This window comes from Anolis carolinensis, chromosome 3 (assembly GCF_035594765.1).
Source record: "Anolis carolinensis isolate JA03-04 chromosome 3, rAnoCar3.1.pri, whole genome shotgun sequence".
In the NCBI taxonomy this organism is placed as follows: domain Eukaryota; kingdom Metazoa; phylum Chordata; class Lepidosauria; order Squamata; family Dactyloidae; genus Anolis; species Anolis carolinensis.
Genome location: NC_085843.1, coordinates 113,085,481 through 113,105,643, shown reverse-complemented (window position 1 = coordinate 113,105,643; position 20,163 = coordinate 113,085,481). Strand labels below are relative to the sequence as shown.

General features: G+C 37.3%; 1 protein-coding gene across 3 annotated transcripts in view; it reads left to right on the top strand.

Annotated features, from left to right (window-relative positions):
* The window catches only part of aff3 (ALF transcription elongation factor 3), a 328,454-nt gene that overhangs the window by 108,764 nt on the left and 199,527 nt on the right, over positions 1 to 20,163 (top strand). For all 3 annotated transcript variants that reach the window (XM_016997240.2, XM_062975376.1, XM_008120270.3), the window contains exon 4: positions 16,279 to 16,320. In XM_016997240.2, the coding sequence (XP_016852729.2) occupies positions 16,279 to 16,320 (42 nt within the window). The remainder of the gene's footprint in view (positions 1 to 16,278; positions 16,321 to 20,163) is intronic.

The window sequence follows — 20,163 nt, the reverse complement described above, 5'->3', positions numbered from 1 at the left end:
AGCGTTCATAGTTTGGTAAGAATTTTCTGCTCTCTAGCTGGGAATTCTACACCGCAATTCCCAGGAAACATAGCATAAAAACATGACAGTTAAAGTGGAATAATAGTGCAATAGCTATGTAGTAGAAAATGCCCTTAGTTGTGGCTTTTTGTGGGGAAACCTGGAGAAGTGACTTTTCCCACTCTCTCTCACTCTTCAGTATTTTAGTAACAGATACATCATCTGAAGTGTGACTTCTCTTTTAGCAGCTATTTCCTGGAGAAGGAAAAGGTGTGCGATGGGATGTGGACAGGCGTCTGGTTCTTTCTGCAGTCACTCTCTCTTTCCCCTGTTTACACTATTCTTTCTATGTGCACATTCCTCTGAATTGAGAGGAGAATAAACTGGAGGAATACAGAAACCAAGGACTTATTGACATGACATTTATATCACTATAAATAGCAGGACAAGACATTTTGTTCATTTAGCCAAAACATTCAGTATTGCTAAGCAAATATAAGACCTACTTGCCACTAGGGAAGGATGGATCATACATATTAATTTCTAAGTCTTGTCCTTTTTTCTGTCAATCTTTATTATAAGGAAGAGGAATTTGAAATGCACAAAGGCCCATTTTTTCATTTATAATTATACTTTTCAAGTATATTTTCGTCCTATAATTCATATTTGTGTATGCAGTTTATACAGTGATGCACATATTGCATACATTTTTGTACATTTTAAAACAAAGTACTATATCTCAATTGCAAAACATGGAAAAACAGCAGGTAATGTGTATTCCTATGTGTGTGACATTCTGGGAAGTTCAAATCAGGCCAGTTTACTTTAAGATTAAATTCTTGAGATTCCCTAAGTTCAACCCATGCCGACAGTTGGCTCTTTAAGAAGCAAGCATGCAAACAATACAGTATATTGCTTTTCCCATTTCTTGCAAAGAATGGTTATCAACACCAGGAGTAATATTTTTAAAGGTCAAAAGGCACAATGCTATGCTATCATTTTTATGACCAGCAAATTAATTTATTTATCTAATGTCTACACCTAATGGAGATTGACTCTCCTGGTTCCCAGCTGTAATGATGTTCAGTGAGTTGAAAATGAAGATGTTGGAGGATAAAAGTAGTGCTCTGACTGCTATTGATTAACTGTCTTGTTTGCTGCATTGTTCAGGCTTCATTAGCCTCTTGGGTCGAGAGGCACCCCAGTATTATATTCCTGCTACTGTTCTGAAAAGATGCAGGCTTTTACAGTGACACTTTGATTTAAAATACAGTTAATGTATCATGGTTTTAGTCTTAGGGCCCCTTCCAGACAGTGCCCAAAATGCAGGCCCTGTCGAATTTTTACGTGAAGCGTCCAAACAATGCCTCAGGTAACAGCAAAGTCATTTGAAACAAAGTGGGTAAACCCTGCGTTGTCCCAAATTATCTTGATACCCCATTAGATCCTGGCCTTCTTGAAAGGCCTGGTTCTAATGGGGTATGGACCCAGGGGGGACTCAATTGCGGGTAGTTCTGGGACTTCCCAGGGATCTGTTCCTACAGCCCACTTTGGTTCTCCAGGGTTCCAAAAGTCTAGAGAACCGAGGAGGGCATCCCCACAACCCACCACTCCAAAGCCTTAAAAATAAAGGAAAACTTACCTCTATTAGATGTCTAGTTTACTCATGAAACAAACCAATGATGTGCCAGGTGGTGATGGGGGAGGGGTAAGTTTTCTTTTATTTTTAAGGCTTTTGGTGGTCCGATGCCATCTCGAGAGTTTTCATAGCGGGTTTTAAGTGGAAACACCCTTAGACAGGGGAATCCAGATGAACCAGAGCAACAAAAGTCTTACATATACTATACTCCAATAGTCCCATATCAAAAATGGCTACCCAGAGGCAGAGATAACAGTAAAAAAATGCTTTTGTGCAGTATATTCTTTAATTAACATTGAGTAAGCACTATTTACAAAACATTTTCATGGCGTGAGCTAGACCTGTAAAATATACAAGTAGCGAGGAGTTTATTCAGCAGTGGAAGGAATTGAATAAATGTTTTTAAAATGATTTAATACAATACAGAGATGCTTTTGAATGAATCAGACTTTGCTATTTAATTTACATTTCGAGGACTCATTAGGATGATGAATGACACTGCTCAAGAACAAAACATACTTCTGGAACAAAAGAAAATCTCTGTAGCCTAATAACATTTTATGCCAGCACTTACATTTGTCAGAAGTGGATGCTATTTATCCCTATGATTATTTAAAAATCATTTTTATTGTCCTTTGTTCTGTGTCCTCTCCTGGGAATTTTAATTCAGAGTTTTGACACCTGCTTATTAACTTGCCTGAAGTATGAAGTACAAAGACTTGTGCTATATAAAGAATTCTAACCAGCTATGTTGATATTACTGGCAGCTGTACACAAATTAGCACCGTTTGGATTTATTTCTTTTCAGAATAAAAAGCATTTCAAACACTGTTGCCTGAGATCGCTTCTATGTTCCTAAGATGGCATAATTAGAAGAAATTGCCTAATAAGTTGTTAACTGACATCAAGGTAACTTCAACCATGGTGACCCTATGAATGAGAGATGTCCAGTTTACTGTGTCAACAGCCGCCCAGCTAAGGCCTTATTGATTTAGGGCTATATTTTCTTTGACTGAGTTTAACTCCCTATAATGTGGCCTTCCTCTTTTTCTAGTGTCTTCTACCAATTATTGCTCTTTTAAAAATACAATTTTTGTGTCATTATTTGTATCTATATATTGAGACACAAAACAATGCATAAAATCACACAGCCTGGTGTTAAGTCTGTTTTTCCGATTACTTTCCATGACATGATTACTTTTCCAGCAAAAACCATTCTGTTTTCCAATAGCAAAGCAGTCTCTTTCTGTCCATCTTTACTTGCAAGATTCTACAAAAAACCCAATATTCTAACTTTAACATTTCGTGTTACAATGTTCTTTATTCACTTAAATAATTGGGACATGAGAGAAGCCCCCTGCAGTATGGTAACACATTTGGGTGTCCCCCGGGCAACGTCTTTGAAGATGGCCGATTCTCTCCCACCAGAAGCGACTTACCTCAATTCGCTTCTGACATGATTTTTAAAAATTAAATAATTAATTTTGTTCCTTCTGGTTTCAGTCTACAATCCTAAAACTTTTTGAAAATAATCCTAGTGATCTCTCATATTAAAGCAAAGGACAGGAAACTCACTAAGGTAGTGGCAAGAACATTGATTCAAAGATTTCTTGTTACCCAATAAATCAATTATTATTTTAAAAATAGTTTTAAAAACCCACAAAAGTGCAGTTTGCCAGCTTTTTTAAAAATCGTGTCAGAAGCAAACCGAGGGTATAGTCGTAATGTATTTAAAAACACAAAAGTTAAAAACTTGGCATTATGCTAAATGCCCTTTGACCAGTTTGCCAGCTGAATGTCCATAAAGGCTGTATTAATTAGAGTTGGGCCCAGATACCGTTTCATCTGTTTCTTTCATGTATTCGTACTGTTCCGTCCATTTGGATGGCACAGAACAGTACAACCCCCTCCAGAATGAAAAGAGCAGTGAAATGAAAAATAAAAGTCCGGGGGGGGGGGGCAGTAGCCATTTGGTCAGCTGATTTTCTCTTTCTCTTCATTGCCTCAAGATCTTCAAAAAGATGAGAAGAAGAAAGATGGACCAACACTTGAAACAATGTGATAATCCTCGAATAGTATACAGTTTAGTCCCACTTCCATAACTGTGAAACTAACTAAAGGCTTAGAATTATGCCACAATAGAAAAGAAGTTAATAGTAAGTAGTACATCTTCTAGCTCTGGTTCTATCTGCTCTTAAATATAGACGTTGAGCAATTATGCTAAAATGATTATGGATGCATTTTTATTGTGTTGTATATAACAAATGCATTGCAGTTACAAATCACCTGCCACATTCACACCAAAACATATTCAGCAAGTACAAATAAATAAATAATAATAATAATAATAATAATAATAATAATAATAATAATAATAGGTTTGTATTATTCTGGAAACATTTTTGTAAGTAAAATGAAGCATTCGGGGGACTGAAGCAAATAAAGAACAGAGGAAGAGCTTCCAGGTATGGAGTCAAATTATTTATTTATTTGCCATATTTTAATCCCACCCTTCTCACTCAGAAGGGCACATAAAGGGACAATTTGATGTCATACAATACATATCCGGCAAATAAAACATATACATTAAAACAACAGCTAAAAACATTTGAACATTACAGTTATTAAAATCACATAATCCAATATTGTAGTCCAGGCTGTTCCAGTTATCATTGCACCATTCCAAATTCACATATTGCACTGATAGAAAAGTTTGGTCCCACATCCACGTTTTCAGTTTTTTCCTAAAGGTCAGGAGGGAGGGAGTGCCACAACCGAGGAGCCACCACTGAGAAGGCCCTGTCTCGCATTCCCACCAACCTCACCTGAGAGCAGGACCTTCCCAGATGATCTTAATCTCTGAGATGGTTCATAAAAGAAGATATGTTTGGACAGATAAGCTGGGCTGGAACCGTTTATACTGCAATGTTACAAAACATCATTTCCATCATTTGTCTTATTTTTCCCTTCTAAAGCTTATGTACACTTACACTTAGGAATGTAAGCACAAATGACATTTCATAAGGCTACAAAGTAAAAATGTCTGGAGGGAGGGAAACTTGTGGGTTTGGATATACCATCTTTCATTATTTGATTGCTTCTTCAATGCTTTTTGCAAATGACCTGCTGTTTCCATACAGTTATTAGCATATAATATAATTTCCATGTTTGTTTCCTAACCTCCCTGTTGCTAAAAATAGTTCTGTATTTCAATCATTGCATGAGTCAGAGCTCTGGAGGATGAAACAAGTCAGAGATTGCATTTATGCCTAGTGAGAAAATGCTCTGCATAAGCTTTCTGTAGGTGTGTGAAAAAATAGATGTCACACAGCTTTGGTGTGTTCATTATGAAATGATGTTGAAGCGTTTGATCTTTTTCTTCTCTCAACAGTCAGTCATCAGTCCCTTAATGAACCAAGGTGATAATAAAAATAGCAACAATAAAATAGAAAAAGTGGTTTCTTTTCCCAAGAGCAATTGCATTACTTCTCCATGATATGAATTTGTTTCAATCTTGTTTGGAGTATATGATACAACACTGGTTTGATTTACTTGTTAAAATTATGAACAACCTGATCCATTTATCAGTGTGTATTGCTGCTCTGTGTGTGTGTGTGTGTGTGTGTGTGTGTGTGTGTGTTTCTCAGTGAGCAGTTCCAGTAATTTTCAAGTATAAATTTGTAATTAAAGTTAAACTGTTTACTGTTTATGGTATAGTTTCATAATGTATTGATTTTAAATAATGGGTTGGATCCAGATAAAATTAGCTGAGCATTGTATCCATTCAGAACAGTGGGATGTGAGTCCAACAAACTTATCACGCAGATGTAATAGGATCTAAGCACAAGCGTAGCCCGAATCAAACCAATTGTATTTTTTTTAAAAAAATAACTTGACCATTCAGGGATCCTCATGGTTCTGCATTGCAATAGTACATGATGTGAAATCAAAGATTACATACAGAATATTAACGTTTGTGTGTGGCTTTGTGAATCTTCAACTACCTTTCGGGGTGGGGGCAGGTGTCCATGGTATTCTGCATCTTTTTATCCTTGAAGTTCTACTATTTCTTGTCTCCCTCCTCCTTCTCCTCTCACCTTGCTTGCTTCCACTGCCATTTAATTTCATTGTGGAAGTTTGTGTGGGTTTTGTGTAATCCCATCACAAGGCAAATGTGATATGATGTCATTATATAAATGCACAGCCATAAGTAAAAGCATGTAAAATATATAAGCGTATACCCAAAACACATGGATCCTACCATAGTTAATCACATTAAGGAAGTGAGAACTGAAAAATAGAATTGCTAAGCAGCCTCACAATAGTAAATAGTAATCAAAGTGGGTTGCTGTGAGTCTTTCGGGCTGTATGGCCATGTTCCAGAAGTTTCTCTCCTGACGTTTCACCCTCATCTGTGGCAGGCATCCTCAGAGGTTGTGAGGTATGTTGGAAACTAGGCAAGGGAGGTTTATATATCTGTGATCATCAAAGTAAACATTTTAATTGTAATTTTTGGGCTATACAGACCATGGAAGTTTCAAGGAAGTTTTTAAAATTGGAAAATATAAAATTTTCATCTTGGCGAGCAGCACCTGCTCCTGCAAAATAAACAAATAAGCAAGCTTTTGCCCCTAAGTACCTCTAGGGGGCATGGGGATATTTTCACCATGTTTGGGGTTTGAAAAAAGGTCTCTGCTAGTCCTAAATTGCAACCCTAGTAGGTATTTTAAAGCATTTTGAGGCAAAACAGGTTTTGTATTTTTCCCCAAAATCTGATTTTAACCCAAATGTGGTGGAAATGCTATCCATACTTTCTAGAATGTATTTGGGGGCATAGTTGTGACACCTAGAAGCTCTTGGGCACTGCAAAAATAGCCCTGCAGATCACATACAGTTTGTGAGCTACGCTTTGTTCATAGACCAAGCTATGATTTCATTCACCTTCTGTTCTGAGTTTGTTTTCTTTTGACTCTAGTAAGTAGTAAAGCTTATAAAGGGTTTGGGGTTCTGCATCAGACAGCAGTTACATTTTCCTTCTGTCATTATCTCAAGTTGGCCAGTAGCCAAGGGATGCTAACAATTATCTCTCTTCATTTTCAAATAATTGGATAATCATAACAAGCAAAATAAACCTTCTATCTTTAAATCAAGAAAAGCAAATACTCTCATCATCCAGTCAGTGCTGCACCAAGACATTGTCCTACATGACCCAACTTTGAATCAAGTTAAGGTGTATAGTGCCCATGAACACCTGCATATTTTGGCATCTGAACCTACAAACACCTCTTCCCTTTCTTAGTAATAAAAATACAAAGTGATAAATCAAATAACATTTTTCCATTTCAAGAATCACCTGTCTGACGCGAATACCTGACCTTTCCTAATGAGGAAAGGAATGTTTTGGTTTGGTGAGTGGCTACCTCATTGGATCTCACCTTGAGAGAAAGGAGATATAATTTCAATACATTAATAAAAATAAATGTGGATATATCATGGGTACCAGAGTCACATAGACCTCCACAACCTCCAGATAAGACCAGTTCCAGCCAGGTGATCAGATATCTTGTGTGCAAAACTCAACTCCTTCAACATGGCTTTGTTAGACTTAAGAAGAGTCAATTGGTATCCACCAGAAATCTTCGGAGAGCAGAAAAATAGTGTGGCTGTTTGTTTTTTCCAGGTGAGGAGACTTCCTTTTTTTTTTTTGGAGAGCTCTATACTCCTTGGTTTAATATATTGTGGGCCTGCATTCTGGTGGTAAACAGGACCAAAGGGGAAAATGATTGAGGCAGAATTCTCCTTATTGTAAGTGATGTCTGAGTAATACACTTGACCTAGCAGCAGTAAGGCTCTTTCTCTCATGATTGCTGCTGCTCTGCCGTGGCAAGATTTCCTGGGATTGCGGGTTAGAGATCTCATATAAGGTCTCCTCTTTCTTGAGACTCAAGGTGGGCCTTACATAGCCCTGGTTCATGTCTCCTCACCTATCTTGATTGTCCCTTATTGCTGTTCTGAAAACCTTGCAACCCTAGAGGAGGGTAGAGCTATGAAATCTCTCTCCTCCCCTCTCCCCGTTCCTTCCTTTTCTCCTTCCAATATTGATTGGACACCATGGAAGAGGAAAGGTCTTTGCCGAGGTCTAAACTCACAACTTGTGAGAACCATCCCAAGAGTGCTACCTCCAGGAATAGATCTGCAGGTTGTCCTCACATGCCTGGTGCAGCCTATGTAGGCTAAAATGCATGACCTTAGTTGCTTTATTTATCAAGTGAAAACACATCTCCCTGTCCCCCACACTTTTAGATTGCAAGCCTGAGGGAATCCTTTGTAAGCCATTTTGAAAGCTTGTATGGCTTTCAAGTGGGATGTAATTGCTTTAAATGAATGAGTAGATGTTGGCCACTTGAAATAAAGGGACCTTCTATTGTCAATTTGGAAACAGGTGTAGAAGTCTGGATGGCTAGAGCAATCTGAGACAGCAGATATGCAAAGAGGAGCCCTATCAGCTGTTAGAGTCTCCATTACTTGACGTTCCGCAGGCCAGATTACAAAGCTATTGGTAGGTGAGACAGATTAGGTCAGTACCTCACAAGAACACTGCTGTAACTATTTCTTTTAAAATGAGTCTTCAACATGAATTATTAATTCTGTATTTCCAGATGCTTCCAGAATTTCCATGTACTGGAAACATCTGTGAATATATATGTTATAATAATTCAAGCAATGTTGATGTGATTTCTCAGATGATTAAATTTTTAACATTATGTACTGAAACATTTACAGATATATAAATATAGTTACAGATTCATTTATTTTTTGCAGACTAAAACTTGTTTTGTTTTAGTACTTATTAATAAGCTGTTAGCTCTTATAAAGTTTAAACACACAAGGTGCTTTTCCATAAGTGAGGACATGGTGCCCCTGGTGGCACAGTGGGTTAAACCCTTGTGCTAGCAGGACTGCTGACCAATAGGTCAGCAGTTCTTATCCAGGGAGAATGGGTGAGCTCCCTCTGTCAGCTCCAGCTCCCCATGTGGGGACATGAGAAAAGCCTCCCACAGGATGGTAAACATCAAACATCCGGGCATCCCCTGGGCAACCTCCTTGTAGATGGCCAATTCTCTCACACCAGAAGTGACTTGCAGTTTTTCAAGTCGCTCCTGACATGAAAAAAGTGAGGACAAAAGAGAAGATTTCCTGCCCTAATAATGACTACTAAATACTTTATACTATAACTACAAGATAAACTTTCTTATTCAGGAACAGTATTTATCCTAGAAACATGTTTTCCAAATCCCTACTAGTTCAATGACTGTTCTAGTCTTAGCATAACATATGTATCATATTTGTCTAAGTGTTGTTCATATGTCATCATGTTATCACACCAGAGCTTTAAAGTGGGCAGTCCCGCATCTCTGCTGCCTGCAGAATTCTGGGAAATGTAGTTTGGGAAGGCAAGGACCTCTGTAGCTGAGAATTCAAAAGCCTCCACCCTAAACTACATTTCCCAGAATTCTGCAGGCAGCAGAAATGTGGGTCTGCCCCCTGGTGTGATAAAGTCAAACACTGCCACTTATTTTGAAGTGGGTTGTCTTCTCAGAGCTAATCCCCGCTAAATTCACTGGGATGATTGCAGCCTTAAGTCCTAAGGATTTAAGGCTGCAATCAAATAGAGTGAAGCTGCCACCTCAGGCTTCAGACATTGAAACTTATAAAGGGGAACAAAATTTTAGTTATATGATTTAAATATATTTGTTTTTATTATTTCACTTCCAGGAACATGAAGAGATGTTTGTAAGATTTCCTTCCTCAGGTGCCAAAATAACTTGACAAACTTCCAGTTGAGGGGACAGGGGAGGGAGGGGATTGGACGGGACTATTGACTATTCCACTTCAGGTAGCAAAGTAGCCTTGGGCTATCTCTTAGATGAACATTATAATCTGTTTGGTGGTTCATTTAATATTAGTTTCCCCTCATCTGCTAAAAATATGTTTATTGCCAAACTGATCTGGGTATTATAGGAGCAAATGAAACATGTCAAGACAGGTGTGGTGATAGCAGGGAGCAGTCACATTCAGATGTCATAAGAAGCCAGAATGAATGAGAAATCCAAGTAGTTGAGAATGGTCCACACTGATTAATAGCTTCTAATTGCCAAATAAGCCACAAGCTTTTGCTTATGAGGTATGAACAGAAAGGGTCCTCTGTTTCTCATCATCACCGTCATCATAATTTTATTTATGCCTCTCCTCATGACTCAGAGTGGGTTAAAACATGGCTAAAGCACATAAAACATGGCTAAAGCAGGTTAAACTGCTGAGCTTCTGAGCTTGATGACCGAAAGGTTGGTGGTTCGAATTAGGGGAGTGGGGTGAGCTCCCACTGTTAGCTCCAGCTTCTGCCAACCTATGGACAACGCCAGCTCTTCAGCTTAGAAATGGAAATGAGCGCCAACCCTCAGAGTCGGACATGACTGGACTTAATGTCAGGAGAACACCTTTACCTTTTAAAACACATAATCAGAAACATTAGATAAAATACACAGAACAAAAAGTAAAATATAGTGAACACAAGATGTGAGTTCAAAATTCATAATAAAAACTGACTGGGTAGGCCTGCTGGAAGAAATAGGTCTTCAGATGTATTTTGAATTCTGATACTCAGTTTGCTGTCAGAATTAGTTTCTTGTCTCTCACTCAACAAGACATAGAAATACTTTGCTTTATAGTTTATGGTTAATTCTCTGGTGAGAGAGAACAAGCCAGTAGACCGTCTCCCTCTTGGTTTCACTATCTCTCTGCTCAGGTTCACATGTCATAAGAAATAATGAAAGGAAAGTCCCTAGTTTGCTTAGTCATTCTTGGTGCACATAGGAGTACTCATGCAGTTTACACCAATATGATGAACACCCACATAAAAACAGGGTTCCCACAGTTCTTTGGCTTACTGTGACAAGTGACTTAGGCCAGTTTTTATGGCCTGTGGGAGATTTTTTCCTGCCCCCTTTTTCCTAAAGACTTTTATTATCTTAATGAGCTTTTCTGAGCCTACTGTGTATGGCTTCCCATTCTGGTTGGGAGGTTGCTGATTCTTCTATCTTGTCCCCACCCATACAATGAGGAGTGGACCACCAGACTCCCCCAGCACTAGTTTTAACTTCTTATTTGCTGTATTCATTCAAGTAATTTTCAGCTCCATGGGACTAAATACCGATTATCATTTATAGAGAATTCTTCCCATTATGTTCCCAGTTATAGCATCCTTTATAGCTTGCTAATTGCAAACACAGAAAACCGCAGTGAAATAATGTCAACCGCAAGGTAATTTATTTGCACGTTATATAGCTTTTATTGATTTATTGTTCATTTACATTTTTAAAAAACCTCTAGAGTCAACCAATCTGTTTTAATAAATTGGGCAGTCTAGATATAGCTGGTGTTCAGATACAGATTATAGTATTACAAAAAGGTTAATGCTTCCATAACGTCCTCTTTTGTCTTGTCAGTTAGTAACAGACAAACACAAAGCACACATTGGGTTTGGAGTCTTTTGCTGGAAGAAAAGTTTGCTGAATATAGCACAAAAATTTTCATTGCTGTCCTGTGTGTGGTTTGTTTCATGGTTCACAGTGAGACTTTGAAGGAAGCATGAGCAAGATTGCACTGTTAGTAGCACAAGTCTCATTCCACTTAACACTGTAAGTCTTTGTCATACGGTGTTATACTAATTAGACACACACAAACTGATGCAAGGAGCTACAGTTCTAATTGGTTGCCCTTTTGCAGTCCATGTAGAAAGAAAATAAGTTTAATGGTAGCAGAGGTTTCTTTTCACTCACTAGAAAACTGTTCCATTTTAACAACATTCACATGAATGTACACTTATTGGAAGTTTATACATCTAAAAATACATCTATAGACCTGCCAAATAAGCAGTCCAACACTTAGATTAATCCAGTACACAATGAAATTAACACACTTTACCTCTGAGCGAATATAGTATAAGTCTTAGAGTGTAAATGGGGAAGACTGAATTAAGTTGCTGATACTTCAGAAGCCTCTATTAAAGGCTCAGGTAAGGAACTTTTAAATTAAAATAATATTGGCATGAAATTACAACATAGAATGTCACATTGGACCCTTTAAAACATCTTCTGCTATTCAAAGAAGCTTATCTGTTACCAAATGATCTAATTTCCACTATGGAATATTATATATATATATTTCAAGCAATTATTCAGTTTACTGCACTTTCAGCTTGCATTTATAAACATGGTGTTGCGGGTAATGTACTCTGTGAAAAACCTTTTCAAAGAAGCCCAGCTGACTCATTGAGAAAGACAGAATTTACAGAAAAGGAATTAAGCTCTGGAAGTGTGAAGCACTTCATGCGCAGCTTCAGAGGTTATTCTGCTTTGGCAGGTTGCAGTGAGGTGCCAATGGGAAGCCTACAGCTTCTCACAGGACAGGGGTCTGCAATCTTAATATGTGACAAGAGAGTTTAATGTCACTGTTTATAAATAAAGGAGAACATTAATACACTAGATTGATTTTATGCAATCTATCTTTCACAATAACAGAAAACATTATATTTTATTAATAGAACTATACAGTTCTCCTTGATTGTTCCTGGACTGCAGTGTAGGTTTTATTTGAATGAAATGTTAAAGAGTTATGAGATTTCCTGGCTAGTATATCCTAACATTTTGTTCTAAGTACAAACAGTTTTATAAGATGAAATGATCGGCACGGATGGGCATGGGCCCTGCCAGCCTTCCCTCCCTGCCCTCCCTTTTGCCCTGTACTTACCAGGACAAGCCTAGGAACATCTCCCTTCTTTTCCTGGCATCTTGGGCAGACTCAGAGGCTTTGGAGAGGAGAGGGATTCCCCCTCCAAAGCCCTTCAGTGTCATTTCTGGGCAACAAGAAGGTTTGTCCTGGTAAATACTGGGCAAAAGGGAGGTGAGACCCGCCGTGCCCCATCTCCCCAGGCTGCATGAGCCCAATAAGGTGTGATGGCTGTGGAGACAAACAGCTGGGATCACAGATGGCAGTCCCAGGTGTCTGTCCTCACAGGCCCCATACTGCCAAAGATCTGGACCTTCAGGGAAAGTCTGGTCTGGTTCTTTCGAGGAATTTTGTAAACCTGGATTAAACTTGACAAGTCAGATTTATCTTGGTGAATCATTTGGATGCCCCAGGCTAATTCATTTTCTATGCCATTATGTGGCAGTGTACTTGGGACCTCAATATCTTAGACAACTCTTTTAAAGTTCAGGCTAAAACCTGAAGGGATTCACCACACTACTAACATAGAAGTTTTCACAATAAACAAGGATTTACATTTCCAGTCCCTAAGAAAAAGTTTATTTAAAAATGAGACCTACTGAGTTCAGTTTGTTTTCCTCTGTAGTAACTATGCTTTGGTTCATGTAGCATTGTGTCATGTATCAGCCATGGTATGCCTGCCAGTATGTTCTTGAAGGTACATGTGAATACACACAACTGCTATAAGCAAGGCCAAACTAATAATGTGCTTCGTTGTCTGCATTTGCTGTTTTTCTTTTTAATGGTAGTGCATTAAGTGCTTTTAATTCTATTGATTATTCAGTTATATTTTTAACTTTTGCATGATATGAGATTTAAGCTGTACCTGTTCTACGTTTCATAAGCCATCTTGAATCACCGACTGGGGAAAAGGCAGAGTTTAAATAACTGAATATCACCATCATAATATTTTGAGCTTGACTATTTTTTCCCATTTAGAAATATGTGGCATGGGGACATACATGCTGGACTGGGAGTCTGGCATGAAAGGAGGAGGACTTTCACCCTATTCTCCTACTCTAAGCTCATGTTGTAAACACATACTTGATGCTTTCCTTTCAGTCGTGCATAAGAACAGCAGCTTGTGCTTTATTTTAAAGAAAATGAAATCACAATAGGAAGAAAAATAAATGTGTATGCTGGCATTTTTCATCCACAAAACCCTTTTCCTCTGAGAGTTGTTCAGACTGTTTAGTTCCCCTGAGCCTTCTGAGCCCATCTGAAGGACTAGAACCTCTCTTCATTGTTAAGGCTGTGAATAAACCCAATCTTGAGGTTCAGAGCAAAGGTGCTGGCAAACAAGGGATAACTGGTATAGGCTTTAGGGATTTCAAAGTCTTCTTCCACTTCAGTGATACACACACACACACACACACACACACACACACACACACACAAAACACATGCCACTGGGAACCCTCCCTCTCATTCAAGCTGCATTAAGGCTGGTCAGGTAGAGGTCAATTAGAAGGGAGACAAACCTCCCAGGGAACTAGGTCAGGATTAAAAAAAGAAAAGACAAGTAGATTTCTTTGTAAGGTGGATGGCATGCCCAAATATCTACAAATATATTTCCATTAATTTTCATAGGTATGGCCTAGAGTAAAAGTGCATTTTGACCCTTCTTCTTGTTCTCATACTTGGGAAATTGGCTTGCAAGGACCACTGCAGCAACAGATTATTTGCTTGGGTTATCTGTAAGGGGACTGGTACAAAAATGCCCTTCACTGAGGGATATTTCCTTGAACTGGAGACTGTTTTATTATTTATTTATTGTGTCAGAAGCGAATTGAGGATACAGTTATAATGAATTTTAAAAACTTAGCATTATACTAGATTTCCTTTGACCAGAAGCTGGCCACTTGTGTTTTGTTATTGGGATAGAACATAATGACATTAATGTTAGGTCTGATTTCTTACATGGTTTGTGTTCATTCCATTTCAAGCTTGTCCCCCCCCCCCTCCCCCCCGAATAATGTGTTTTTATTTATTAGAACTAGAAATAACAGATTTATGTTAGCTACATTTTTAGTAAAAAGAAGCAAAGGAAGGCCAGCTACTCCAAACAAATGTGAATATATTTTTCTGACTATAAAATGCATTTGTCTGCATTCGCAAACACTCTTATTAGACAAGTACTGTAGCATAATTTATAGCATTCGGTATCTTGGGAATCCCATGGTGTCAGGAAATACCACAGAGATAACCCTGTAATTTTTTTAAAAAATCTAACTAGATTGAGGTTAAATATTTAGTCATGTGGTAGATGAGAAATAGATCTGAAGCATGCTCTAAAACTATCCACTGAATTTAAATGGATGGCCTGTAAGGTCTCTTCCAACTCTACGATTCTATGATTCTATGAAATGAATAACTTCTAATTATGAAGATGAAGCTAATACTATAGGTTATTGGGCACTGTTCTGAGTTCAAATATACTAGCGGTTTTATTTTATATTGCACTGTGTGTTTATTTTATGCCTTATTTTAGGCACCTTGTGCCATATGCAAGCCGCCCCGAGTCCCTTCAGGGAGATGGAGGCAGGGTACAAAAATAAAGTTATATATATATATTATATATAACTCTTGCTCAGACAGAATAATAGCAGATTGTTCCAGATGCCTGTTTGTTACATGACTGTATCTTGTTTTGAGATTTTTCTCAGCAAGAACACAATTGAGATTAAATAAATGTTTTAGTAGCTAGCAGTAGTCATTTCTCAAAGTGCTTGATGTTGATATTTAGAGTAATTATACAAATATGCAAATAGTTTTACTATCCGATAAAAAGAAATAAGTCACAAACTACTACAGTAAAAAGGCTGTTGAGTGAGAAAATGTATATAACTTACATGTACATGAAAAATGAGTCAAGGGGAATATGTATTCTCTATGGCTTAACCCATTTTCCTTCTCCCAATTGGATCTTCCTACAGCATTAGTGCAATGTGAAAATTAAGCCCTTAGTAATCTTGTTTTGACTACTTCCACATGTACCAGTGCACCATCTTATTCATAGTATGCCAGGACCCTCAAGAATTCTAGTTTATTGTGATATGCAAATATGTACATATTGCAGGCACAACTGAGGAAGATGCAGTTTTATCTTATGCTGTATTTGTTTATGGTATTTCCAATAATACATCACAATAAGTAATGTGTGGGCATAAGGCTTTGCTTGCAGTTGCATAGCACGATCTTCATAAATGATGAGGGAAATTTTCTATAGAACCTATTTTTAAATGATGTGCTAACAATTTAAAATAAATGCTATAATGAGAGTGATGATTGACATTTGTCTGCTTCTTAAAATTATCATGACTTTTTATATTACCTTAATTTCCTTTTTGGTATTATATTATGAATCCCTCCCAAAAAACCTATGGGTGAGTTGGGTGCTAAAGTTTGTCAGTCATTTTAGGGGAGCAACAGACGTTTGTAATTGATAATTTTAACTTTAAAGTATCACAACAAGATTTGTTTAGATTGTATTGGGTAGTGTGCATCCAATGAAATTTTGGTTTATTATGATGATAATATTAATATTTTAAACAGTATATTCCCATAGTTTCCAGATTTTGAAATTGCTATGTGACTTCTGTGGTATATATGACATCGAACATTTATGTTCAAAAGTAACAAATTCAGAGCTATTTAAAAATATACAGTTAAGATACATTGCAGTAAAGTGTGAGGTTCAATAATTTCCTAGCTGCAAGGAACATTCTTCCAAGTTTGCATTGCATTAAATTTGTCTGAACCCATATAATAAAGTGTTATGCTCATCAGTGTATATGTTTTTTTGTTTACAGGATAGAGCAGGTGATGACAGCTGTGTTGAAGAAATTTTACGGGTAGGATCAGCATTTATTTTTCACTTCTTCAGCTGCTTAGAATATGTTTGAAGGGAACTGATACTATGAGTATCCGAGGTGTGACCTGATTGCATTGCAATACTCAAAGGAATGAGCCATAATGTGATTATAGTGTGTTTATTTTCAAAATTATAAGTTTTGAAAATCCAATACTGATTTTGAAAAAAAGATACCCACAGGTCTAAAACAGGCTTGGGTGGCAACGATAGAGAGCCAGTCATACCTCGTGGAGACCTGGGATTTTGTTTAACAGAAGAGGTGGAGGCACAATGATCTCTGATGGCCACATGCTGCCCACATATGCATCTTTTAACTTTACAGGAGCACAGCCATGTTTATATTACACTTCTGGGTCCTTTCATACTACACAATAATATTGCTACGATTACAGTTTGACTATGGAGGCATGAGATTTACAGTTTTGTTGTGTGTGTTCAAATTGTTTCTGACTTATGGCAGTCCTAAGGTAAACCTATCTTGGGCAAAGTTTGTTCAGAAGGAGTTTGCCTTTGACTTCCTCCAAGGCTGAGAAAAAGTCACCTGCCCAAGATGGGTTTCTTTGGCTGAGTAGGGATTTAAACCCTGGTCTGCAGAGCATAATTCAAAACTCGAACTATTGCAATGGCATATTCTAAGATTGCATTTATAATTTAGGGTGATGGATTAAAACTTCTCATCTGTTTCTGACGAAAGCACAAGCCCCAGATTCTATAGAGTTCAATCATTGCAGTTAAATTGAAATCATAGTGCTATAACTATATAATGTGAAAATGTCCTTGTCCTTTTTTTATTATACTCATTCCAATCCCAAGAGTAATGAGATCTGTGAGAGACCAGCTTCTGCCAAACTACTCAGAAATCTGGGGAGATTGTTGGGTCTGTTGTTACTGCAAAGTAAAGACTTTCTGTATATATTTCAGATTTCAATGTCAAAAATACGTAGTATGAATTTACATAGAACAGTAAAGGCAAATATCACTTAAGTAAAACAAACATTAAATATTAAATAACCAAAGACTGAACTCTCTTCTTCTGAACACTTCTGAACACTTCCCAGTGTAATCTGATGAAGTCCTCAGTCTGCAGCAATTGAAGAAAACAGAGGAAAGGAAGAAAGAAAAACTGGGACATTTTAAAGGCAGCTGGGAGTATTCGATGACAAGAGTATTCATTGGGACTGACTGTGTCATATCAGGACAGTTGTAGGGTATTGCTCATAGTGCAAGAAGAAGTATTCAAAAGTGGGCCATTCTGTTATTATGTGCCATATTCGGATGGTGCAAGAAGTGACCATAGCAATATTTCTCCTTAGGCTCCATATCTTAGAAGGCACTGACTCTCCTTAGAGAATAAACAAGCTGTGGATCCAGTTATATCAGAGAAGACTTACACGGGTTTCCACAAAACCCCATACATTGCAGAAACTGCCTTACACAATGCAGGAACATTGCATGTTTGTGCATGCTTAACAAGACAAGATATAAAGAGGAGTACTAGGAGGTTAGGTTGCATTGATAAAAGGTCACAACCTGAATAATCTCCCCAGTTGTAGAGAAGCTACCAGAATGGGATAACTGAAAAGTAGAGAAAAATTGAGTGTTTTGAGATGTTGAAAGATCTAGTGGGTATTATGTTAAGAAGACCTTGCAAAGATTTCTATTATCCTGCTCCACATGACCGAAATAGTGTAAGGAAACATAAAAACATATGGTACAGGTAAGGAAATCTCCAAGTCTATTTTTTATGGCACACATTCATTGTCCCAGTCAAGTTATTTAAATTTAGTATAAACTTTTTTTTGTGAAAATGTATAAAGTATTAAAAACAAATATAATGAAAGCAACTTGTTAATAATATAGAACTAAATTTCCCTTATAATTAAAAGAAAAGTCCACAAGAGTAATTGACTGGCAGTGACAGCATTTAAGAACTAGCCACTCATATCCTATCAAATGGACATCAAAAGTAAAAATGTTTCAAATTATATTTCCTGTAACATTTCACATTAATTGTACTCTCTGCATATAGAAAATTCAAGACACATTCTTAAATGAAATCCTACTAAAACAAATGAGAGGTAGCCCTAAGAGGACTGACATTAATAAAATAGGCTATTTTCAGACAATTTCATTTTTTTAAAAAATTGATTTGGCTTGGAAACATATATTTTCTGCAGGTTGTGATTTTATTCTGGAGAATTCAGATTGTACTGGAATTTAGTTAAAGCTTGCAAGAAAATTCTAAGCATATTACAAGCCATCTGAGAGAAGCTTACTGTAGACCAATGTTCATTGTCTCAAACTATTATTTCAAATGACTAACAACATCAGTTTAAAATCAGTGAATAAAAATAAGCAGGAGGAATAGGGCTAGCTACGGGAGCAGGTTAACTGGTTACTTAATAATAAATAAATTATAACATGACATAATAAAGTATGTCAACTCAAAAGCAGAAAACATGTAGTTGAAATAAAATAGAATAATGTCCTGGTAAAAGTAGTGATTGCATCTTTAAAAATGCAATTTTATGACTTCAGTATTTACTTAGACGTTTTTATGACATCACCAGAATTTACTGTACTATTTTATTATTGAAATTCCAGGAAGTCACACTATAAATATGATATAATTGTGAATACATATTATGCTGATGACTTGTAATGGTGACCTGGCTCCAAAGGAACATTAACCAGGGGGACATCTACACTGACCACTTAATGCAGTTTGAAGACAGCTTGACAGCATGGTGTTTAGATGATAATCACAACAATATGCTCTCAGAGCTTTAAAATGAGATAAGCAAAGTTGGGGGATATTCTGAAATAGAGCCCATAATGTTCACCAGTGCACTTAAGTGTAAGTCACACCACACAGCCAAACCAATTCAAGAACAGGCACTCTGGTGAGCCATTCATGTGTATTGCAAGGTTAAAAAAAAAACATGTTTCCTCAAAGGCTGAGAAGCTGCAGATACTATGGATCCTAGAGCTGTTTTGAGGCCAGCTTCTGCAGTGCATATAACCACTACCCAGGCCTTGAACCAGACTTCACATGTAACCATCTGCAAAGAGAAATCACTTCATTCTCTGCCAGTTTCATATTCACCTAAGTGGTCAGTGTAGATGTGCCCCTACTTACTGCTAAATAATTTTTACCACAACTAATGCACAATTTAAGATACACTACTTAATTAATAGTAACTCCTACTCTTAGGCTATTGGGAGTCAGAAACCATTTCTGATTTGCTGCATATCCCACAGATATTACACCCAGTACATCTCAATCTATCTTTTGCCCATCCAGCTTTACTGATACTATGCTCTACTTCTATAAACAAAAGCCTGTATACTCATATTTGTAAGTTCATGTGATTTGTATCATACTGTTTACCAGTCTTTCTAAAAGTGTGTGAGATTAATTATTTCACTCCTGCCTGAGTTAGTATGGCTCCACACTGAACTATGTATAATTGGGTAGTGGCGATGTGTATATGCAACAGTAGGCATATGGAGCTCCTATATGTGTAGGTGAAGAAACCAGATTTGAGATCAAACTTCAAAGGAACTATCCAAGGTGCTAAACTCCATTTGTCAAAATATGTCCTGCACTTTGGATAGATACTGCAATGTTTGGCCCAAAACCTGCAACAGACTGGTAGTCAAACTTGTCATGTTAACCATGTTTTAAATGGTCTTTTGGGAAACATGGCTTTTTTGGGGGGTGGGGGCTTAGAAATCACCACTTACTGTGTCAATGGATCCTTTAATATTTTCTTGAATGAAATTTGACTCAGTAATTTCTTAAGATGGTATGACTTGATGG